The sequence below is a fragment of the Myotis lucifugus genome, unplaced genomic scaffold (assembly GCF_000147115.1).
Source record: "Myotis lucifugus unplaced genomic scaffold, Myoluc2.0 scaffold_1, whole genome shotgun sequence".
Taxonomy (NCBI): Eukaryota; Metazoa; Chordata; class Mammalia; order Chiroptera; family Vespertilionidae; genus Myotis; species Myotis lucifugus.
Window position 1 is genome coordinate 29833610 of NW_005871049.1, and position 20427 is coordinate 29854036.

General features: G+C 35.8%; 1 protein-coding gene across 1 annotated transcript in view; it reads right to left on the reverse strand.

The window, feature by feature from the left end:
- The window catches only part of SPOCK3 (SPARC/osteonectin, cwcv and kazal like domains proteoglycan 3), a 191595-nt gene that overhangs the window by 143533 nt on the left and 27635 nt on the right, over nt 1-20427 (reverse strand). Inside the window, exon 2 of the mRNA XM_023753473.1 lies at nt 7598-7712. Within this exon, the coding sequence (XP_023609241.1) occupies nt 7598-7680 (83 nt within the window). The 5' untranslated portion in view covers nt 7681-7712. The remainder of the gene's footprint in view (nt 1-7597; nt 7713-20427) is intronic.

Genomic DNA, 20427 nt, shown 5'->3' on the forward strand with positions numbered 1-20427 from the left:
CACACATGTGCATGGGTATGTTTTATATATGCAAATGTATGTACACATACACATATACATACAAATAAACATATACAAAACTTTTAAAGAGACCCAGACATAAATGAAACACTACAAAGTTTGGCTATTATCTATGTTTAAAAAGAGGAATCAATGTTACACTAATTCATTATCAAAAATACTATGACCCATTTTTTAATGCAATTAATATTAAAAAGCAATTAAATGATGGACTTCGGGTGATAATGATGTGTGAAAGTAGGTTTACAACTATATTAAAATTACCACTCTGGTTGGGGTGTTGATAAATGGAGGAAGGTATGCATATGCTGGTATAGAGGTTTTTGTGGGAAATTCTCTGTACTTTCTGTTCAATATTGCTCTATTGTCTCAGCTTGTTCTTTTAAAAGAGTATTTAAAAGAGTGTTCTAACCCTCTATAGCAGGGGTCCTCAAACTACGGCCCGCGGGCCACATGCAAAATACAAATATTGTATTTGTTCCCATTTTGTTTTTTACTTCAAAAATAAGATATGTGCAGTGTGCATAGGAATTTGTTCATAGTTTTTTTTTAAAAAATATAGTCTGGCCCTCCAACGGTCTGAGAAACAGTGAACTGGCCCCCTGTTTAAAAAGTTTGAGGACCCCTGCTCTATAGCTTAACCAAAAGAGAGTTATGGAGAGCTATGTACTTAAAAACATGATTAAAATTCATTTATAGTTATAAAAAGAATGTACACATAAAATGATAGACATTATTTTACATCTTAAATCTACCCTATCTATCTACCTATTATCTTTCTATATAATAAATCTCAGACAGAATACCCAACATTTCTGAGCTTCAGTATTTCTTTTTATAAAATGAACATACTAATCTTTAGTACAAAGCATTAGGGTTGTAAAAACAAAATCAATTTAAGGCACTTAGTAGAGCTTTACACATACATATTAAATGTACAATAAATGGTGGGATTCATTCTCCCTATGGGCAACTTTACTGCATTCATATAACATAGAGATGAAATCTTAGATAAGCATAAGGAACATTATTTTAAAGTAGTTATAAGTTCAATTAAGTTAAACAAACATATTTGGGACTCTACAACTCAGTTCGTATGATTAAATCTTCCCATAATAAATATTTCAACATTGTAGCAGTGGAACTATAAATACTATAGTCATTCATTTAATTACTATATAAAGAAGACCTAATCTTCTTTTGAATATGGTCATTAAAATTATGGATTCTAGCCCTGGCTGGTGTGGCTCAGTGGATGAGCATTTGTCCCATGCACTGAGAGGTCTCCGATTCGAATCAGGGCACATGCCCAGGCTGCAGGCTCCATCCCCAGTAGGAGACATGCAGGAGGCAACCAATTGATGTTTTTCTTTCATTAATGTTTCTAGCTCTCCCTCTCCCTTCCTCTCTAAAAATCAATAAAACATATATTTTTTTAAAAAGTATGGATTCAAAAGTGCATAGTTCAAATAGAGGAGTAGTAGGACTCACCTTTTGACATAAATTTTGATGAATAGCATTTTAAATTAGTTCTATTATCTTTTATATAAGCCTCCTTGGGAAGCCAAAAGCATTCCTTTATTGATTTTTTTGTCAACCTCTGGTGTAAATGGAACAGAATCAACATGACTAGTTTTGTCCTACAACAACATCTTCAACCTTAATCTGTCTTATTATTCTAAACCAGTTTTTACTATCAGCGGCATTGATTGGGGCTCAAAACACTGATCTAGAAATAGTGTTAATTATCTGCAGCTGCATGGACAGCAAAGGGAGCTTAAAACATGGGGCATCTTGCTCACAATTCACAAAAACAATGAATCAAAAATCACTCAGCTCTATAAGCATCTATTACAATTTCCCCAAGATAACAATAAAAAAGTGGGTCATACCTAAATAGACACTTCTCCAAAGAGGGCATACAGAAGGCCAATATACATATGAAAAAATGCTCAACATCATTGATTATCAGACAAATGCAAATTAAAACCACAATGAGATATCTATCACCTCACATCTGTTAGAATGGCTATCATCAGCCAAAACCGGTTTGGCTCGGTGGATAGAGCGTCGGCCTGCGAACTGAAAGGTCCCAGGTTCGATTCCGGTCAAGGGCATGTACCTGGGTTGCGGGCACATCCCCAGTGGGAGGTGTGCAGGAGGCAGCTGGTCGATGTTTCTCTCTCATCGATGTTTCTAACTCTCTATCCCTCTCTCTTCCTCTCTGTAAAAAATCAATAAAAATATTAAAAAAAAAAAAAAAAAAAGAATGGCTATCATCAATAAATGACAAGTGTTGGCATGCATGTGGAGAAAAGGGGACCCTTGTACATTGTTGATGGGTATATAGATTGGTGCAGTCATTAGGAAAGCAGTATGGAGGTTCCTTAAAATATTAAAAAATGGATCTCTTTTATGACCCAGCGATTCCACTTCTGGGGATTTATTTAAGAAACCCAAAATACTAATTTGAAAGAATATATGCAACCTTATGTTTATTGCAGCATTATCTATAATAGTCAAGCTATAGAAGCAAGCCAAGTATCCATCAATAGATGAGTAGATAAAAATGCTGTGGTAATATATATATAACAGAATACTACTGGGCCATAAAAAAATAATGAAATCTCACTATTTGCGACAGCATAGATGGACCTAGAGGTATTATACTCAGTGAAGTAAGGCAATCTGAGACAGACAAATACCATATAATTTTACTTATATGGAATCTAAAGAACAATATAAATGAACAAACAAAATTGAAACAGACTCACAGACACAACAAATGAATTGGTGGCTGCCAGAGAGGAGTGGGATTGACAGGCTGGGTGAAAAAAGTGAAGGGAGTGAGAAATACAAATTGGTAGTTAGAAAATGGTCATGGGGATGTAAGTAAAGCATAGGAAATATGCTCAATAATATTGCAATGACTATATAGAGTGCCAGTTGGGGTACTAGAAATATCGAGGGGAATGCTTTGCAAAGTATATGGTTGTCTAACCACTAAACTGTACACCTGAAACCAATACAAAATAAAATTGGAAGAAAAAAATGGGTCATTTTCAAAGCCTGGCAAGCCATTATATATATATATTACATTACACCATATAATTAGTTATGTTACCATTGTGGAAAATGTGTTGTATTTAAGGTCTTTTTCATTGTTCATAAAACTATTTAGTTTTAACTGGTGATGGTAATGGTGACAAAAATCCAGCACAAAGTCATGGGTATCATCCTTATTTGAGGCCAATTATTCACAGAAAAGAAAAAACACCCACACAAAACAGCAAGAGACAAATATCTAAATTTATGACCTTGAAGATGACATGTTTGGATAGTTGACCCAATCTTCTCTAGTGGCAATTGTGGTCAAAGCTAGTGTAAAACACACAGTGAGACTCCTAATCAGGCTCTTTCTTTGATTTCAGACAAGTACAGTCATGAACCTTATAATGAGATTTCAATCAACAATATGCCTCATACACAACGGTGGTCCCTTAAGATTATAATGGAGCTGAAAAGTCCTGCTCACCTAGTCACCTCATAGTCATCCTAACGTCCTAGTGCAATACATGACTGTTTTTTGCAGTCTCAGTCTGCCCATATTAATGCTATCAGTTAGAAATGCCCAGATACAGTCACCTGGTCCCTGTGACCTTCCCGCAGACATTCTCCTTTCCAAACCAACCTTAGAACTGAACTGATTCTTTCGGTTCTTACTGGGATTGCAAGATGCCCTTCAGTGATAACCATGGGAACACAGGCCTGAGGTTCTGCTTTTACTGGGGATGGGGGTGGGGGACTAGGGTTCTAGGGCTCACTCTTTACTGGTTAATTTAAAACATAAGAGTGGGAATTTAAAGTGCAGAAAGAGAAAAAGACAAGTAGCCTGGATGTCCATTTGTCAAAATCAACCAAGATCTGAGACAAAGAAGCCTCAGTGGGCATGTGAGGCCTGGCTCTCAATTGTAGGCATGTGGCTGGCCATGTGTTTATTGCAGAGAGCTTTCCCTGAAGTGGGTGCTGTCTTCGAAACGGATGCCTCTCTGAAGTGAATGCCTCAACAACCAAATCTTAAATCAGGCCCTTGCATTACAAAAAGAAAGGGCAACTGCCAGGGTTTACACCGCAATCACTGACTCCTTTGTGGTGCTGCTGGCATAGACAGACCTACTCACTGTGCTGTCAGTCCCATAAAACCATAGCACATTCATTATAATAGGGGGCTGTACCTTCTGGGTTTGTATAAGTGCACTCCCTGACAGAATGTATTCCAATCATGAAGCAGAGCATGACAGTATTGTTATTTAATATATGAAGTAAGGATATATTTAGCAAATATTTCACTTATTTACAAATCTAAGGCAAGGGTATACCAGTTTCTTCAACCAGTTGTTATGGACTCATCTCTCCCTCATATTTTCCTATCCCCCTCTTCCATTTTTTTCTGGCAGTAATTACGATTGGCTCATTAAATGAGTGCATTTCAGTATTTGTGCATTGACTCATGCCCTTCTCAGACCATCTTCAAAAATAAGCACAAGGCACATGGAAAACAGTTTTTAGACTTATGTTATCTATATTGACTAGTTCAATTGATCAAATTACTCATTTTTAAAAATGTTCTACAAATAGCTATTTTAATACACTCTTCAAAGAAAATATATACTAGTCACCTGTCAAGTTCTAAGTATAAGTTGGTGAATAAGACATAGACCTCCACCTTCATAAAATTTCTAGATAATTGAAGAAGATTGATATTATACAATTCATTTATGACCCATGAAGGGAGGGTTACCAGATGGGAAGTTTAGGGCTCTAAGGTAATGAAGAAATGGGTGTGAAATCCAGGTAGGAGTCAGGGGTGGGCTTAGGAAGACCTCATTGGAAAACAGGATTGCCCCTGCAAAGGCAAATAGCTACTTCCACTTCTTTCAGCTTTTATGAGATCAAGGAAGAAAGAAAAAAAAAAGCTGTTCCTTTAGATGAAAAAAGTAGAATTTCTAATCTGAACTATGTCAATACCCAACATGTATTAAGTAAGCCCTTTTTCTGCTTTCTGTACCCCATCCCCACAATACACACAAACCCCCAAATTTAAGATCTACATAATTTCTAATAGCTGCCTTCATTGATCAAACTGCTTGGCAATACTCTCCCTTCCTAAGTGTTGTCGAAACATTCACTTAGGTACTGACATCCTCAAAACAAATAAAGCATATCAAATATTAATCTTAATATCAATTCTTTGGAAACTAGTTATTTATTTATTGAATTTAATGTATATTAGGTCTACGTTTTAAAATAGTGTCTATCAGACAATAATTCTATCAGAAATAGAACAGGACTACATTCTGTTTCCATAAACCTTTGAAGTCCCCCTACTTTACTAGTAAAGCATAACTCTCTCTGCTATGGTCCCAGCCCACCTGTGCATCTAAGGGAAAGGTGGCAGTGGCTCTCTATTTATGATGCTTTCCTTCATACTAAGATAACATTTTATTGGTTTCTGAGGGTCTTTACCATGTGAAGAAAGTTTCCTTTTGTCCCTAGTGTCTTTATTTAAAAATAAGAGAAGCAGTGAGATGGCACAGTTGTAAAAAGCATGGACTTTGATGTTAGTAAATATAGAGAGGAATCAATGCTCTGGCCATTCCTAGCTTTGTGATCTGGAGTCAGGAACATTAGCCTCTCCTGGCTTCGGTGTTCAGCAGTTATAGAAAGGAGAGTGTCCCTCTGCCCAGGGCATGATGCTAACTGTGAGGTCTTCATTTGCTCTTTGACTTGGATTCAGGAGGCCAGGGGTGAAACGGCGGATGAGCCTATTCAAAGGTGTTAACTGTGGGTAGACGGAAACCTGTCCCTGAGTCTCAAACTTGTGATAAAGCAGTGTTTGATTTTATATGAAATCATTGACCAGGTCTCTGCAACTTAGGTGAGGGATTATACAGAATTCATTTCAACACCATCCTCCTATTGATTTTTCAAGTAAAAACCCACTCGCCACCCATTCCCCCATACATCATTTCACATACTGATATTTTAAATGTTTGGTGATTAACTAATAGAGATTCCAAGACATTCAGAAGCTCTTTGGAACCCCAAGGAAATAAATAGGAAAATATAATTCTGGTCCAAAGTTTTTGTTATCCCTTTGCAAAACCAACAAAAAGGTCATGACTGAGTGGGGATATATTACTGATAACTCTGTATCACCCTTCTGGGCCTTCTCACTGTATGTTGACTTTATAGAAATGCTATTTATAGGAGGCCTTTTACACTTTATGTGTCCAAACTGCCCTCTCTCGCTCCCTTTCCCTCTCAACTGAAGGTACATTATTGATATGCCATGACATGATCCTTTGTTCCAGGTGAACTCATTCCCAAGCCCTCTGTCTTGTTTGCATTAGCCTACCTTGGTATTTGAAATCTGCCAATATAGATTTGAAATTATGGAACAAAGACTTACAATCCGTTCAGCATATAATAAAGGGTTTTACCTATATGTGCCTTAGATTAATAAGGAACAACAAAGAAACAAATATTTGCTCTTTTCTAGATATGCTACTTATATTTATTCTCCAATGTTCTTACTCTCTGTCTGTTGGTGTATATGAATAATAGGATTTAGATGTAAGTGCGCTAAAACTAAAATCCGATTAGTCTCTCAACATACCCAGACAGAGAAAGCCCCATCATGCTCATTTGATGAAAAGCGCAACACGAATTAGGCCCACTATCAGAGAAAAGAGCAACTCTCATAAAGAGGATTCCACACCCCAACCAGGGATCACATCTGCAACCCTGGTGCATCAGGGTGATACTCCAACCAACTGAGCCTCCTGGCCAGAGCAGAATTCCTTTCAAAGTAACAAAGGGAATGCACACACCTGCTTGCTTCAGTCAGTTATCCAGTGATTTCACTTTTGGTTGTGGCAAGTGCCAATCCTTAAACTCAGCAGCAGACTTCACAGGCTATTTCTAAACTACTGATTCTTCTCCAAATAGAGTCTATCTTACAGGAGCAGTGGTGATCATTATAAAAGATGTTTAAAACCCTTTCTTCTCCTCTTACAATTCTGTGTCAGCCTTCAAGGAATAGACTACAAGGACTCCACCAGGATGAGTGCTTCCATAAATAAATGTTCCAGGTCATATCTTTATTTTGTGACTTTTACATTTTTTAAAAATAAACATCAATCCTTTTTTCCATTTAACTTGTTTTTAAATAGAATGTTTGAGTGGGCGTAAGTAACAATATTTAGAGGGTACAAAAACTGTACTTGTTCCTTAAACTTGAAAAAGCATAAGCAGGTAAATATACTACTTTAATCCAATCTTCACAAAGTCCTCTTTATTTATAATATATGCCTAAATTCTATAATCCCTAGTAAATCTGACTGATAATGTTTCACCCAAGTGAATCAAAATTGCATTAACCAAGGTTCTGAAGGTCTTTCAATAAAACTCTGGATGAACGCTTAGCAGACATTGCCAAATATTTACACTCTGCAGTTATTCATGGTATAAGGAGTACCATTCAATCAGTGGCATTTAATTTAACAATGTTTACCTGTGTGTAAGCCTCCGGTGACTAATGCAGACTGCGGTCTGAGAATCTTGAGCAATGCATACTTTATGGCGACTACATTTCATCTTTAAGCATGGATCTTTAGCTGGATCTAAAGCTAGAGAGAGGGGGGGTGGAGAAATTTGTACAGAAATTATTAAATTGAGCTTGTGCAAAGTGGGGGGCTCTAATCCCATCAAACACAATTTGATCCAGGAATTTAAATAGCATTTAGCTATAAATTGTCTTCACATTGCTCTTCTATTAAGTAATACTTCTGCTTATACCCACATAACTCAGAGTGAATAGTTGCACTGTAGTCTCATCCACTCTACTCAGAAGTTAAATGCATACACTCCTATGATCAATGTGCAATCAAATAGGAACTTTAACACCAAAACTTCTTCCAGTTGCTACTGCCTCTTAATCAATAAAGGTGGAGAAATAAAGTTGGGGTATGCTACTGTAACAATTCTGTCAGTTGAGAATTACACTGAGTGGCCAAATTATTATGACCAGACAGATTATTATGACCACCCCATCAGTACTTCGCTGGGCCACCTTTTGCCTTCAATACTGCGGCGATTATTCTTGGCATTGACTCCACGAGATGTTGAAAGGTGATGCAAGGAATCTGACACCATGCCTGATGAATAGCACTGTCCAGTTCTGTGAGATTTGATGGTTGTGGAACCAGCTGCCTGATGGCTCTTTTAACTTCGTCCCACAAATGCTCAATTGGATTGAGATCTGGTGATTGTGGGGGCCACCTAAGCAAGGTAAAGTCTCCCTCATGTTCTTGAAACCACTCCTGCACAATACGAGCATCATGGCATGGCACATTGCCTTGTTGGAAGAAGCCATCTCCATTGGGATACGCCATCAACATGATAGGATGAACTTGATCAGCAACGATACTTAGGTATGTTGTGCTATTCAGATGTTTATAATGATCTGGCCCTCTAGCAACTTCAGTAAGAAATCATAGCTAATTTGCCTACAAACGTCAGGTGGTCATAATAATCTGGCCACTCAGTGTATATATACTTCTCTTATCTATATTCAGGTGGGTAGAGAAAATGGGTTAGACCCAAGGAGATATTATTGGGCATTAATGGGATTCTGGATGTCCAGAAAAGTCTACAGCTATACTTAGGGCGCTGGCTGAGTGTCTCATAGTACGAACTGAGACGTTGCATTTTTCAATTGTTTGTGCCTGACATTAGTACTGCCATTTATCCAGACAAAACCTCTATCTTGGTAGTTGCCAACACAAAGACTGTGCGATATTTTAAATAATAGTCTTATTGAGAAATAATTCATATACTATACAAATCATTCTTGTAATGTTCAAAATTCATTGGTTTTTAGTATATTCACAGTTGTGACTATTATCATAATCAATTTAGAACATTTTTACACCTCAAAAAATACCCGTACCCTGTAGTTATCATCCCATTTCCCCCAAATCCCTCCCAATAACCAATACTAGGGACTCACTAATCTAATTTCTGTCTCTATAGATTTGCCTATTCTTCACATTTCATATAAATGGAATCATACAAAATGTGATCTCCTGTGACTGCCTTCCTTTATTTGGAACAATGTTTTCTTTCAAGGTCTAACCATGTTGTAGCATGCATCGCTACTTCTATTCTTTTATGTTGCTGAACAACATCATTCCATTGTAAAATATGCCACACTTTGTTTAGTCATTTACTAATTGATGGGAATTTTGATTGTTTACTCCTTTAGGTTATTATAAATAACTAGAGGCCTGGTGCATGAAATTTGTACACGGGTAGGGCCCCTAGACCTGGCCAGTGATCAGGGCTGATAGGGGCCTTCTGGCTGCGGGCCGGGGCCTTCCTTCGTTCTGCACTGCCCCCTGATGGTCAGTGCATGTCATAGCGAGCAATTGAACTGGTTTCCAGGTCAAACTCCTAAGGAGACATTTTGCATATTAGATATATATATAAATGCTGCTATTGGTAATCACTATGGGTGATGGTTAGTGATATTTTGTTGTCATTTTGAGGGGGGGCAGAAAGTCAGAGAGGGGGTTGGCACAAATAAGAAAATGACACTGAGCATCTAGTTTGGGTACATGTCCAAATTGAGAGAAAAAAACCATGAAAGATGCAAACTAAAAAGAAAGTTCTAGAACACATAGAAAAATGTAGCTGGGGTGACTAGAAAAATGTGCACTGGCAATATGAAGAAGGATTCGTGGGAGCTCTGGGCTTTCACTGGACATGAAATGTGGATTTTAGCCAATCTTCTTTAGATCTTAAACCTGGGGTAAATCAGAACTAACATACAAGGTACGAATCAAATTTAGCTTTAAAAAGCACACTTATTCACTACACTAAGTACAGTGAATATACTTTGATGACCAATGAATTCAATAAAATACGTAGACTATATATAAATATATATTATTTCTGTGAAAATACAAAGTATATATTTCTGCAAAAATTCTTATTTGAGATTCCACATAAGCATGAGATATAAAATAAAGAATACGAACATATTGTTTAAAATGTTAAATTATATATATATATATATATATATATATATATATATATGGCAAAAATAGTCAATATATTAAATACATCTATTTGGAACACAAATATTTCAATTTCCTAACTTTTTTTTACAAATAATTATTATATCAATTATAGATTCTTTTCAATTCTCAGTAGTTCTAACATTTAAGATAAGCTACATTAGTTATTTTATTCTCTATAAAATATTGAAAATACTTTGTTCACTATGCAAATACAAATTGCTAAAATGCTCTTATAATATCACAGCTTCAACTGTCACTAATTTAAAAACTGTCTCATAGAACTATTGTATCTTAGAGCTGTGCAAAATAAAAGAAAAATTCAATAACTTAGAATGCATTAAAATGTTTTGAGCTATTTCTACTTCTTAGTCTATTTTAATTTTTAATTATTAAATAACATTTAATACGATTAAAATCGTACAATTCTGCCTAACAATTAAACAATGTCATTGCACCTACTACTGTACCTTATATTCATGTCATACACTCATCATCAATATAGTTAACTAGGATATATTACTCTGAAAATAAGTTTTTATTTTCAGATAAGACACTATAGTACATATAAAACTATTGTGGTTAATCCAATCTAGTTACGCTTGAATGCAAAATATTAATAGTTATTTTTAGTTATTTCTTCCAGTTTTCTTTATCTATACATACTACATTCAATAATTTACAAAAGTTCCATAACTTCTCTTATACTATATCCACTTAAGAGAAAACAGATCTCAAAAATTGGTATATAAAGAGGATACCATCAGAACAAAGATATCACATGAAAATTAATTTAATGAAATTTTGCATAAAAATCACCATAAATGATAACACAGAGCAGTAGCAGTACTTGTCAGGAGATGGAAAATAGAGTAAAAGTAAACCAGAAGAATCAAACACAGGGTGTGCAATAAGGAAAAGATCACTTTCTGTGCATGTGGTTTTAACCATCTGTATTTTTCAGTAGAACTCACATTGTTGGCAGCTTAAAAGCTATAAAACATCACACACTGTAAATACAGATGCCTAAGATTTTATTCTTGAAGTCACAACAATAACAGAAGCATCTTTCTCTTGGCTGAAGCCCATGGATTAGAATAAATTCTGTATCTTAAAGAGCCTGACATAAATTCATCCTCACCCTCTGTTACTATCCTCCTCTTTCCATCTTTTTCAAATTAACAGCTCCCATTCTACTCTGTATTATTGAATTTAACTTTGTTTCAAGCATACAGTAAAACTACCCCTAGAAAGAGTTCTGCTATTGCATTTAAATTCATTTGGCCATCTTCTTGTCTTTATCCATATCTTTCAACATCTTTCTGATTGATGTGAACTACTTGGGGACCTGATACTGTTTTGTTGTTGTTGTTGTTTGTTTGTTTGTTTTGTTTTAGAAAAAGCTATTCTGAATTTCAAACAATTGCCTTATAATTTAACCTTTGTAGTGCATTTGTGATATAGGCTTTCCCTCATTCTTTCACCAGAATACTTGTTATCTCCTACAGAATTCCTCACTTACTGCAGATCACAGTAAGATAGGGAGTGCCCAGCCATATCTAGCTGCTAATGGTGGAAGTACCTGAGTCAGCAGGTGAGCAATATGAGATGAATGTGAATGTGGATGACATACCTATATGTCAATAAGAAAATATCTAATTCTGGAAGAGAAGTCCCAATGTTAGGGAAACTGAAAAGTAAGGACACAGTGTAGATGGCAGGTCACGAAAATAAACATGGACAGTGAAAAGTGTTGAATTCTCACTGGAGCAGAGGAACCTTCATTAGTATTCATATTTAGTGCAGGTGGACTTGAAGAAAAGGCGAAAAGTGGCATCACTAAGTTGCAAAAATAGGTATTATTATTAGAAACAAGAACTGAAATAAGCTTTAACAGGAAAGATGGAAACTCCTAATCTGCACAAACTCATAAATTTTAACAGTGTTTTTCCACAGGAAGCCTAGATTTTAGAAGAATCATTAAATCCTAATGATTCTAGGCTAAAGCAGTCTTAAATCATGTTGTAGGTTAATTTTAATGGAGTTAATGATGAACCAGTTACCTTAGCTCAGCCAATGCCAGAGAAAGGATTTATTAGATACTTGACTAATATAATAGAAACTTAACCTTCCTAATATTGACACAGATTTTTCAAAGACCAACGTAGTACATGCTAATAATCTCTATGCAGCCTATTAGTTTCATCTATAAAATAAGGAATTTGGACTAGATGATCTCCAAATTCACATTCTGGTCTCATAGTGAGTTATCCAATTTTAGCATACATTTTTTGGCACCAAATATCCTACATGAAACAGACACTTCCCTCAACTGACTTGTTTTATTCAAAGAGAGATGTATAAATAGGCAATTAGAATACATTAAGTGGAAATTATGTATGTGTGTGTACACATTTAACTAAATAGAAATACACATACACACACACATGAAAGGATCATATAATGGTGAGTGGGGGATAATGAGTGAAAGCTTAAGTAGGTTTTGAAACATAAACAGTGAACACAATGAAAGAAAACTCTGGTATAAGGAAACATTATGAAAGGCAACCTATATAATAAAAGCCCAGTGACTAGAACGGTGTCACAACTAGAATGACTGCTTGGCCAGTCGCTATGAGGTGCATTGACCACCCCCGGCCCGCAGGCTTTGATCGCTGGATAGCAAACAGGGAACCAGAATGGGTGGCAGTGGGGCAGGACTGGGGACTGGCAAGCGGGCAAAACGACAGACCTCCTGATCCCTCCCCCTGGCCCGCAGGCTGTGATCATAGACAGATGGCGAACAGGGAACCAGGGTGGGCGGAGGCGGTGGGGTGGGACTGGAGACTGGTGAGCGGGCGGAAGATGGCCCTGATCGCAGGCTAGGCCTAGGGGCCCTACCTGCTCATGATTTCGTGTGCTGGGCCTCTAGTAAAAGTATAAAAAGGATGCCCTATTCCTGGAATGACAGATTTCAGGATTACTGAAATAACATGCTCTGTGCCATCAACTTTTGTGATAAAACACTGATGGAAAACTCTTTACTTAAAGAGTTTTATCTCATAGTTAATACCATGTCATTGAATGATTTTAAACTGCTAAGTGGTGTAATTGGGTTTGTGTGGTAGAATGATCACACACAAGAATTTGGAGATGCTCTGAAGAATATATGATCAAGATGGGAAAACTAAACGTCAGCAACAGAAAGGATAAGAATCCATTCTAAGGAAATTAATCATGAAGACTGGCATGGGAACAATGATGACTACAGAGCAGAAAAGGAAGATGATTTTGAGGGAATCAAGCACTGGTCTGTTTGAATAGGTATTCCGAAGCAACACCACCGGAATCAACTGACTTAACTTCCAGCTCCTCACTTCCACCTTTTGTGGATTTTTTCTGATATTAATATTGATGTAACTGATTTTCTTTTGATTAGTACTTGCCTGTCAATTCTCCCCCCAATTCCTTTGTTTTTAATTCTTATCTTTTCTATTTTATGTGCAGCCCTCAAGAACCCTTCGATAGATTTATAAATCCAATCTATCCCTATTTCTGTTTCGTCTACTGTGATTTTTAAAAAATATATTTGGACACTTTCCTATCACTTTATTTTGTGCTTTTTATTTTTCAATGTTTCTTTTCTTTCTTTGTTTTTCTCTCCTCTTTCCTACCTCATAGTCTATTGATTGCATTTTATTTAGTACTCTTTTCCTTTCTGCTAGTTTGGAAGTTACAAAATCTCTTTTAGTGATTTCCTTTAAATGTTTACATGCCCAGGTGGCATAGATGAATGAAAGTAATTATATAATAAGTAGTTTATCCTCCTTCTGAAGAGTATTAGGACCTTAGAACACATAACACTAAATCTGTAACATTCCAATTCCTCACCATTTTCAATGATTTACACCTGACTAGGACTTTTTCACCGTACCCCTGCAAATGAGTCATTATTTCTATTATTATTTTTCTGTCATAGCTAATTAAAATAATGAAATCTAGCAATTTCTTTGCTCATCAGTTCTTGCCATTCACTTTCCCTGTGCTTTCTCTTGAGTCATTCCCTACAATTTGCTGAAGTATTTTTTTGTAGTTTTTTCAACATGTGCCATTTGTGCTATAATTTTGATAACTTTTTCTGAATATATCTTTATTTTCCAGTCACTCTGACAGGATGGTTCAGCCGTGTCTAGAATTCTTATTTGATAATGATGCATTTCCTAACCACAATGAAGTTATAGTTTCATGTTCTTTTGGCATCAGGTGTCACTAATTAATGTCAGTCGTCAGTCTGTAGCTCTCTGTAAGTAGTCAGCCTGCACTTCTTGGATATTGTAATATTTTCTTATCATCAAGATTTTATGTTAATCTTTTATGTTATCTATAACTATGATGGCAAATACATACACAAATATGCCCTTCTCTTTGATTTTCAATTAATAACAAAATACAATTATGTGATGAAATAACTTTTTAGTGGTTGGAAAAAATCAAGAAAACAAGACTAAGTTGGATATGCATCATGATTTAAGAGCAGGTGAAATGTGCTATTGATAGTTGGGTTTCAATTTGGGAAAAATTACAACCTCACTAAATAGTAAAACTAAACTATATGTCATCATTTGCTTGTTAAAATGTCTCTTTAAGCTTAATCGTGTGCACTCATCTACAATGAAGTGACCAGTAACTCAAATATGATTACAAAAACCTTCTTAATGGTTCAACAATGAAGCATCAGTTATGCTTTGTTTTAGTTCTAACAGTTTATTTCACTATAACTCTATCCTCTAAAACTATAGGAGGAACAGGTTTTTTGGGGGAATTTTAAAAAACTTGCCAGATGTTATAATGAAAGGCTGTGCAAGTGAGCAGCATGGAAAATAGAGCTAATGCCTGATAGTTAATTAGACTTTGACAGCCAATTTTGTGGTGCTAAATGTGATTAAATGTGGCTGCAAGTCTTTGGAATGACTTTCTTAGTTTCAAACCTTAATATTACTTCAATTATATAAAAGCCATCCAATCTAACTCTGGTCTCTTCATTACAAACATTAAATGTGGAGGTCCACAAAATTGGCAGGTTCATGTGCAATTAATGGATTAATTTAGTTAATAATAAATATTTATCAAAATCATAGTCTTTATTTCAATGTCTTATCGTATAAAAGTGTATTAAATATATCTAATTACTGCATTGATAAATTGAAGTTAACAAAAACTCTAGATGTTACTACAATGCAGAATTTCATATTACAGTTGTTCTAGTCATGTTAAAGGATTGATGAATATATTAGTACACCATTCTTTCCCATTCTGTATCACTGTTTTTCTTTGTCATTACATAGTTTCTTCCAAATTTCTAAAAGTGATAATTGCTAATAGCCTTTCTTTTATAAAGTAGATGCATTCCAGCAACATTATGTGTAAAAACCCGTTATTATTAGTGGTTTCTATTTTCTCATCTAGTGTTTGATATATAAAGATGATGATATTGAATCCCTATCATAAAAGTTTATATTTGGGATATTCTTTGCAATATCAGAGCTAAGTACACCTATGATTAAATTAACACTTGTTAAAAGGCTGCTTTTCTTTATATTTATGGAACTATATTTGGCCATTATAATTTGTATCTGTATCGATAGCTATTGAAGTCCTACAAAACCTCTGGTTTCTTGCCCAGCAGCTCTTCTAACCACCTGCTGGAGGAACTCCGGCCCACTTTGAGCGACACTGCATTTCTCAGACCTCTCTCAGGGCATGGGATTATCTCTATGCAACAAAATCCACAGACTAAACTCACCATGTCCTCTAATAAACTCATTTTAAAATGTTTGCATATTTAATAGTAAAAGTAATAATTTCCACATGACTCTTCCTAAAAAAGAATAAAAGTAATCTTTAAAAGACCAAAACAAGCCTCTAAGTATAGACATGCTGCCTCTGAGAGGTGTGTCAAATATTCACACACACACACACACACACACACACACACACGTAGATATATACACAACATAGTTATTATGATCATTTAATTCATTCTGAGGTGTGAAGCAGAAGAGATTCCCTTTTCAATCTGATATAAAATTAAAAGCATATTTTTTGCTTTACCACCAGAAGAATTATTACCATTTTAAAAGTTGAGCATAAGAAGTGTTGGCAAGAACTTAGATCAACCACTCCTAACACATGGCTGGTGAGAGTATAAAATGGTACAATCAGTGTTATCTAGATCCAATTAAGAAACAAAAGACACAGTAACTCAAAGGGGGCGTTAAAATAAGGAATTACTAATTATAGCAGAGGAGTAACTATAAAGGTGTCAAGAGAGCTCTAAAGAATACTCTAGTGATGATATAGGAAGGTGTGTTTCTGCCCAGATTAGGGGTTCAGACTTCATTGGAGAAGGTTGTAGAGCATAGGATGGCTAAGAAATCTATTTGGTTGCCAGGGTCAATGCTGTTGCATAGTCACTGGGAAAGCAGGCGACATGTATCCACTCCTCCCACCCATCCTGTATAGGTTCATCAAAGCTGGCAGGCAAGGAAGCTCAGCTGATACAGGCAAGCAGGAAAACACAGAATACAGGTGGGCCAGAGCTGCCAGGTAGGTACATGGAGTGAAGAGGAGCATGGGGAGCTCATTTGCAATAGCAAGACCTGCTGTGCTCAGTGCCAACCAAGACTGAGTTTGCAAGCTTGCCTTGGGATGGCACACGCTGGGCATGATGACAGCATGGAATACCCTGGCATGTCTTCCCTTCATGCACCACTGCAGAAGGGAGGAGAGGTAGATGTATCCAAGAGCCAGAAAGAGAAGCCCTTCACTGCAATACCCTTGAAGTCCCCTCTATTGACAAAGCTTAACATGTTATTTGCTACAAGGTGACAAGCATACAGGATCCAGCTCCATTATTGCAGAATAGGCAATGAAAGGTAGATTGAGAGATGACAGACAATAAATTGGTACCTTCATAATCTCTTTGGAAAATAAGTTGGCATGCTTTTTACAATTAATACCAAATCTATGAATATATCTATAATAATTGTTTGAATGTTTACAAAAAGACTATAATAAAATGTTTAGGGCACCTTTAGTTAAAAGAGCTCACCTAAATATCTACTAGCAGATGAGTGAATAAACAAATTGTTTCGTACAAACAGAATACTACTTGGCAATAAAACTAACCAAAAAATTAAAAGAAACAAAGAAACCTAGAACATGCAATAACATTAGGTAAATCTCAAAAACGTTATACCAAACAAAAAACAGCAGATATGAGTGTACACATGGTGTAGTTCCATTTAGGTCAAGTTTTAGAACAAGCTAAGGTAATTAAAGTAAAGGAAGTAAGAACAGTTTAGAACACTGATTGTGTGTGGTGGGAGGGAGGGGGCAAAGCAGGCAGTTTGAGGAACTCCTGGAGTGACAGAAATGTTCTTCATCTTAATTAAAGCTGTGTTGATTCAATTATCTGCACCCACCAAAATGTATCAAAATGTAAAATGCAATAATTTAAATGATTGTATTTTATTATATGTAAATTATGCAAAAATAAAAAGATAATTTTCTCTTTTTAAATCTCCATTCTCTATGAGATTATTTAAGCCTTCTCAATCACCCATCTCAAGGCAGCAGAGCATACAATAAAAATCAGAGATGACAAATTTCACATCAACATTTAGATACTATAAATCAATTATTTCCCATCGATGCAGCATATTCTTTTATAAGGCAAATACTGCATACTGCAGACAAGTAAAATTAATGAAAAATGAATAATGATAGGAAAGAAAATGCAGAACTGGATCTCGCTTCCTTGACTGTGTATTCAACACTTTTGGCGATATCTATAAAAGACATTGGGTATAACTACTGGAATCTGGACATCCTAGAAATGAAGAGAGGTTTAGCATATATACAGACCTTTAAAACTAAGACTGTTTTATAGAATCAATGACATTATTGGCTGAAGTAACAAGTTAATCGAATTTACAGCTAAGAATATTTTTTCATATACATCCTAATCTTCAGAACATGGTCTATGAAGTAAAGCTTTTGAAATGTTCATCAAATACTTCTTTTAGGAGATTGATGTTGCTTAAGCAGAACTGCAAGGGTAACAATAACCGACTACCTTAGCAAAGCAAGAATGATAATCACCCTGACAGGTAAGCGTGCCTTATGGATCTTTCTTGGCTTTCAGTTTGTCATTTCCAATTAATATCATTGCTTATTTAAAAAATCCTCACTAAGTACTGATCTGGCCATGGTTAAAGGAAGGTTTCATGGACTACCACCTACATAGGTGTGATTAGATTAAACCTATTTTGCCCAGATAACTAAATCAAATGATGGTGCATTTTCTGATGCTCACAGCCCTTTAGGTCAAACATTGGACATTTTTGTTGACTAAGGTATTTATCTCCAAAACATTAAAAAAGTATTTGTAGTCAGTTTTGAAGGCTGTAAATTGACAATGCAATATGATCTGATCAAATTATTACAGCAGAATCAAATTCTAATGAATGACATAAAAGCCTCTAAAACTACAAGAGGTGGCACCATATCATATTCCAAACACAATGGAAGCAGCAGAGATGAATAGCCATAAGGTTAGCTCTTTATGTAGTTTTCTATATGAAGTATTAGAAGTATATTTTTCTGCTAGCTATTAGAAAGTAAAAAGAACATAATTAGAACCATACCATATAACAAGACAATGGAACTGAAAAGTGGGAAATTCTAAAGTAGTCCATGATTGACAAATGGGGAAATAGAACTGAATAGGGTACAATGTTGCTGTATATTACTGCTCAACTTTGAAACTTACATAAAGGATAAAATATTTCAGAAATTGTGACTTTGCATTGCAATATTGCCTTATGAAGTACAAAACTTTTATTCGACACTATCTAACTTTCCGGTAAAGAAAGTACAATAACCTGGCCAGTGTGTCTCAGTGGTTGAGCATCAACCTATGAACAGGGAGGTTATGGGTTCCATTCCCAGTAAGGGCACTGCCCAGATTGCAGGCTAGATTCCTAGTAGGGGATGTGCAGGAGGCAGCCAATCAATGATTCTCTCTCATCATTGATGTTTCTATCTCCTTCATCTCCTTTCCTCTCTGAAATCAAATATATGAAAAAAAAGAAAGTAGAATATATCACTGTGAGATACAAGAAGAGGCAACTAGAAAATACTCAATTTAAATTTGCAAATTTAAATAGGTTGGGAGAAAATAATTGGCCCTGATTTATGGGTAGGTCAGGAATGAATTCCACTGTGTTATGGTCCTATTCCTGGACAATCATGAAATAGAGTAATAAAGGTAAACTACGTTAGGCCAGGTGCAGGGAAGTACACCACATCTACTTTACTAAGGAGAGCTGACTAAGGAGAGATGACTAAGGAGAGATGACTAAAGAGAGATACTGAATCATGGGCCATGGCTAATTTGCTGGCTGTCTAGTCACGGCTGTGGAAAGAACAAGACTGAATGAATGGGGACAAGAGTTCAGTGGGAGAGGTACGTGGATAGTCCTCTAGGAACAGACACAGAGTAGGTAGGTAGTTGTGTTCCATATAAATGCCGCCCAGGCGCAGCTCTCAATCCTATGATGTGAATCAGCTGTTTTTCAAGTTCTCCAAGACTTTTTCTCTATCCTTCCCACTTACATTGTTCGAGAATTCCATATACAAAATGGCCATGGTTACAGGCATAAAGACTATGCACAGAATATTTTGTTGACTAAATTCTTCCCCCAACCCCATGACTTGCAGGGAGAAACCTTACTCTTACCCCTTGTTTTTTGAATAATCATCCTATTTCTTAAGTAAAGTTCTGTGCAGGGGCAATTGGAATCCATTACCCCAATAAGTTGAACTGCTGGGTATCTCTGCAGAAGGTCAGACCTAAAGTTCAATGACCTTCCATTTCAAGTAGGCTTATTGCTCTATTATCACCCTTAAAATGTTTCTCTTGTATTGAATAAGATATATGTTTCATTTGTTACTTATAATATATTTTTGAAGCATAAGTAACAAATTAAAATTTTAAAGTGAACTTCACCAGGAGTTAATTTTAGTTAATCTTCACCTCAATGTTAAGATAAATTTTTATATATATTCAGATTAATAGCATTCAATTCATAAAATCTGGTCTAATAATATTTTCATAATTATTGAGTCTATTCTGTCAAAGGGTACCCCCTCTATAAAATAAATAAAATTAATACATTTATTATAAAGTGAATAGTATAAG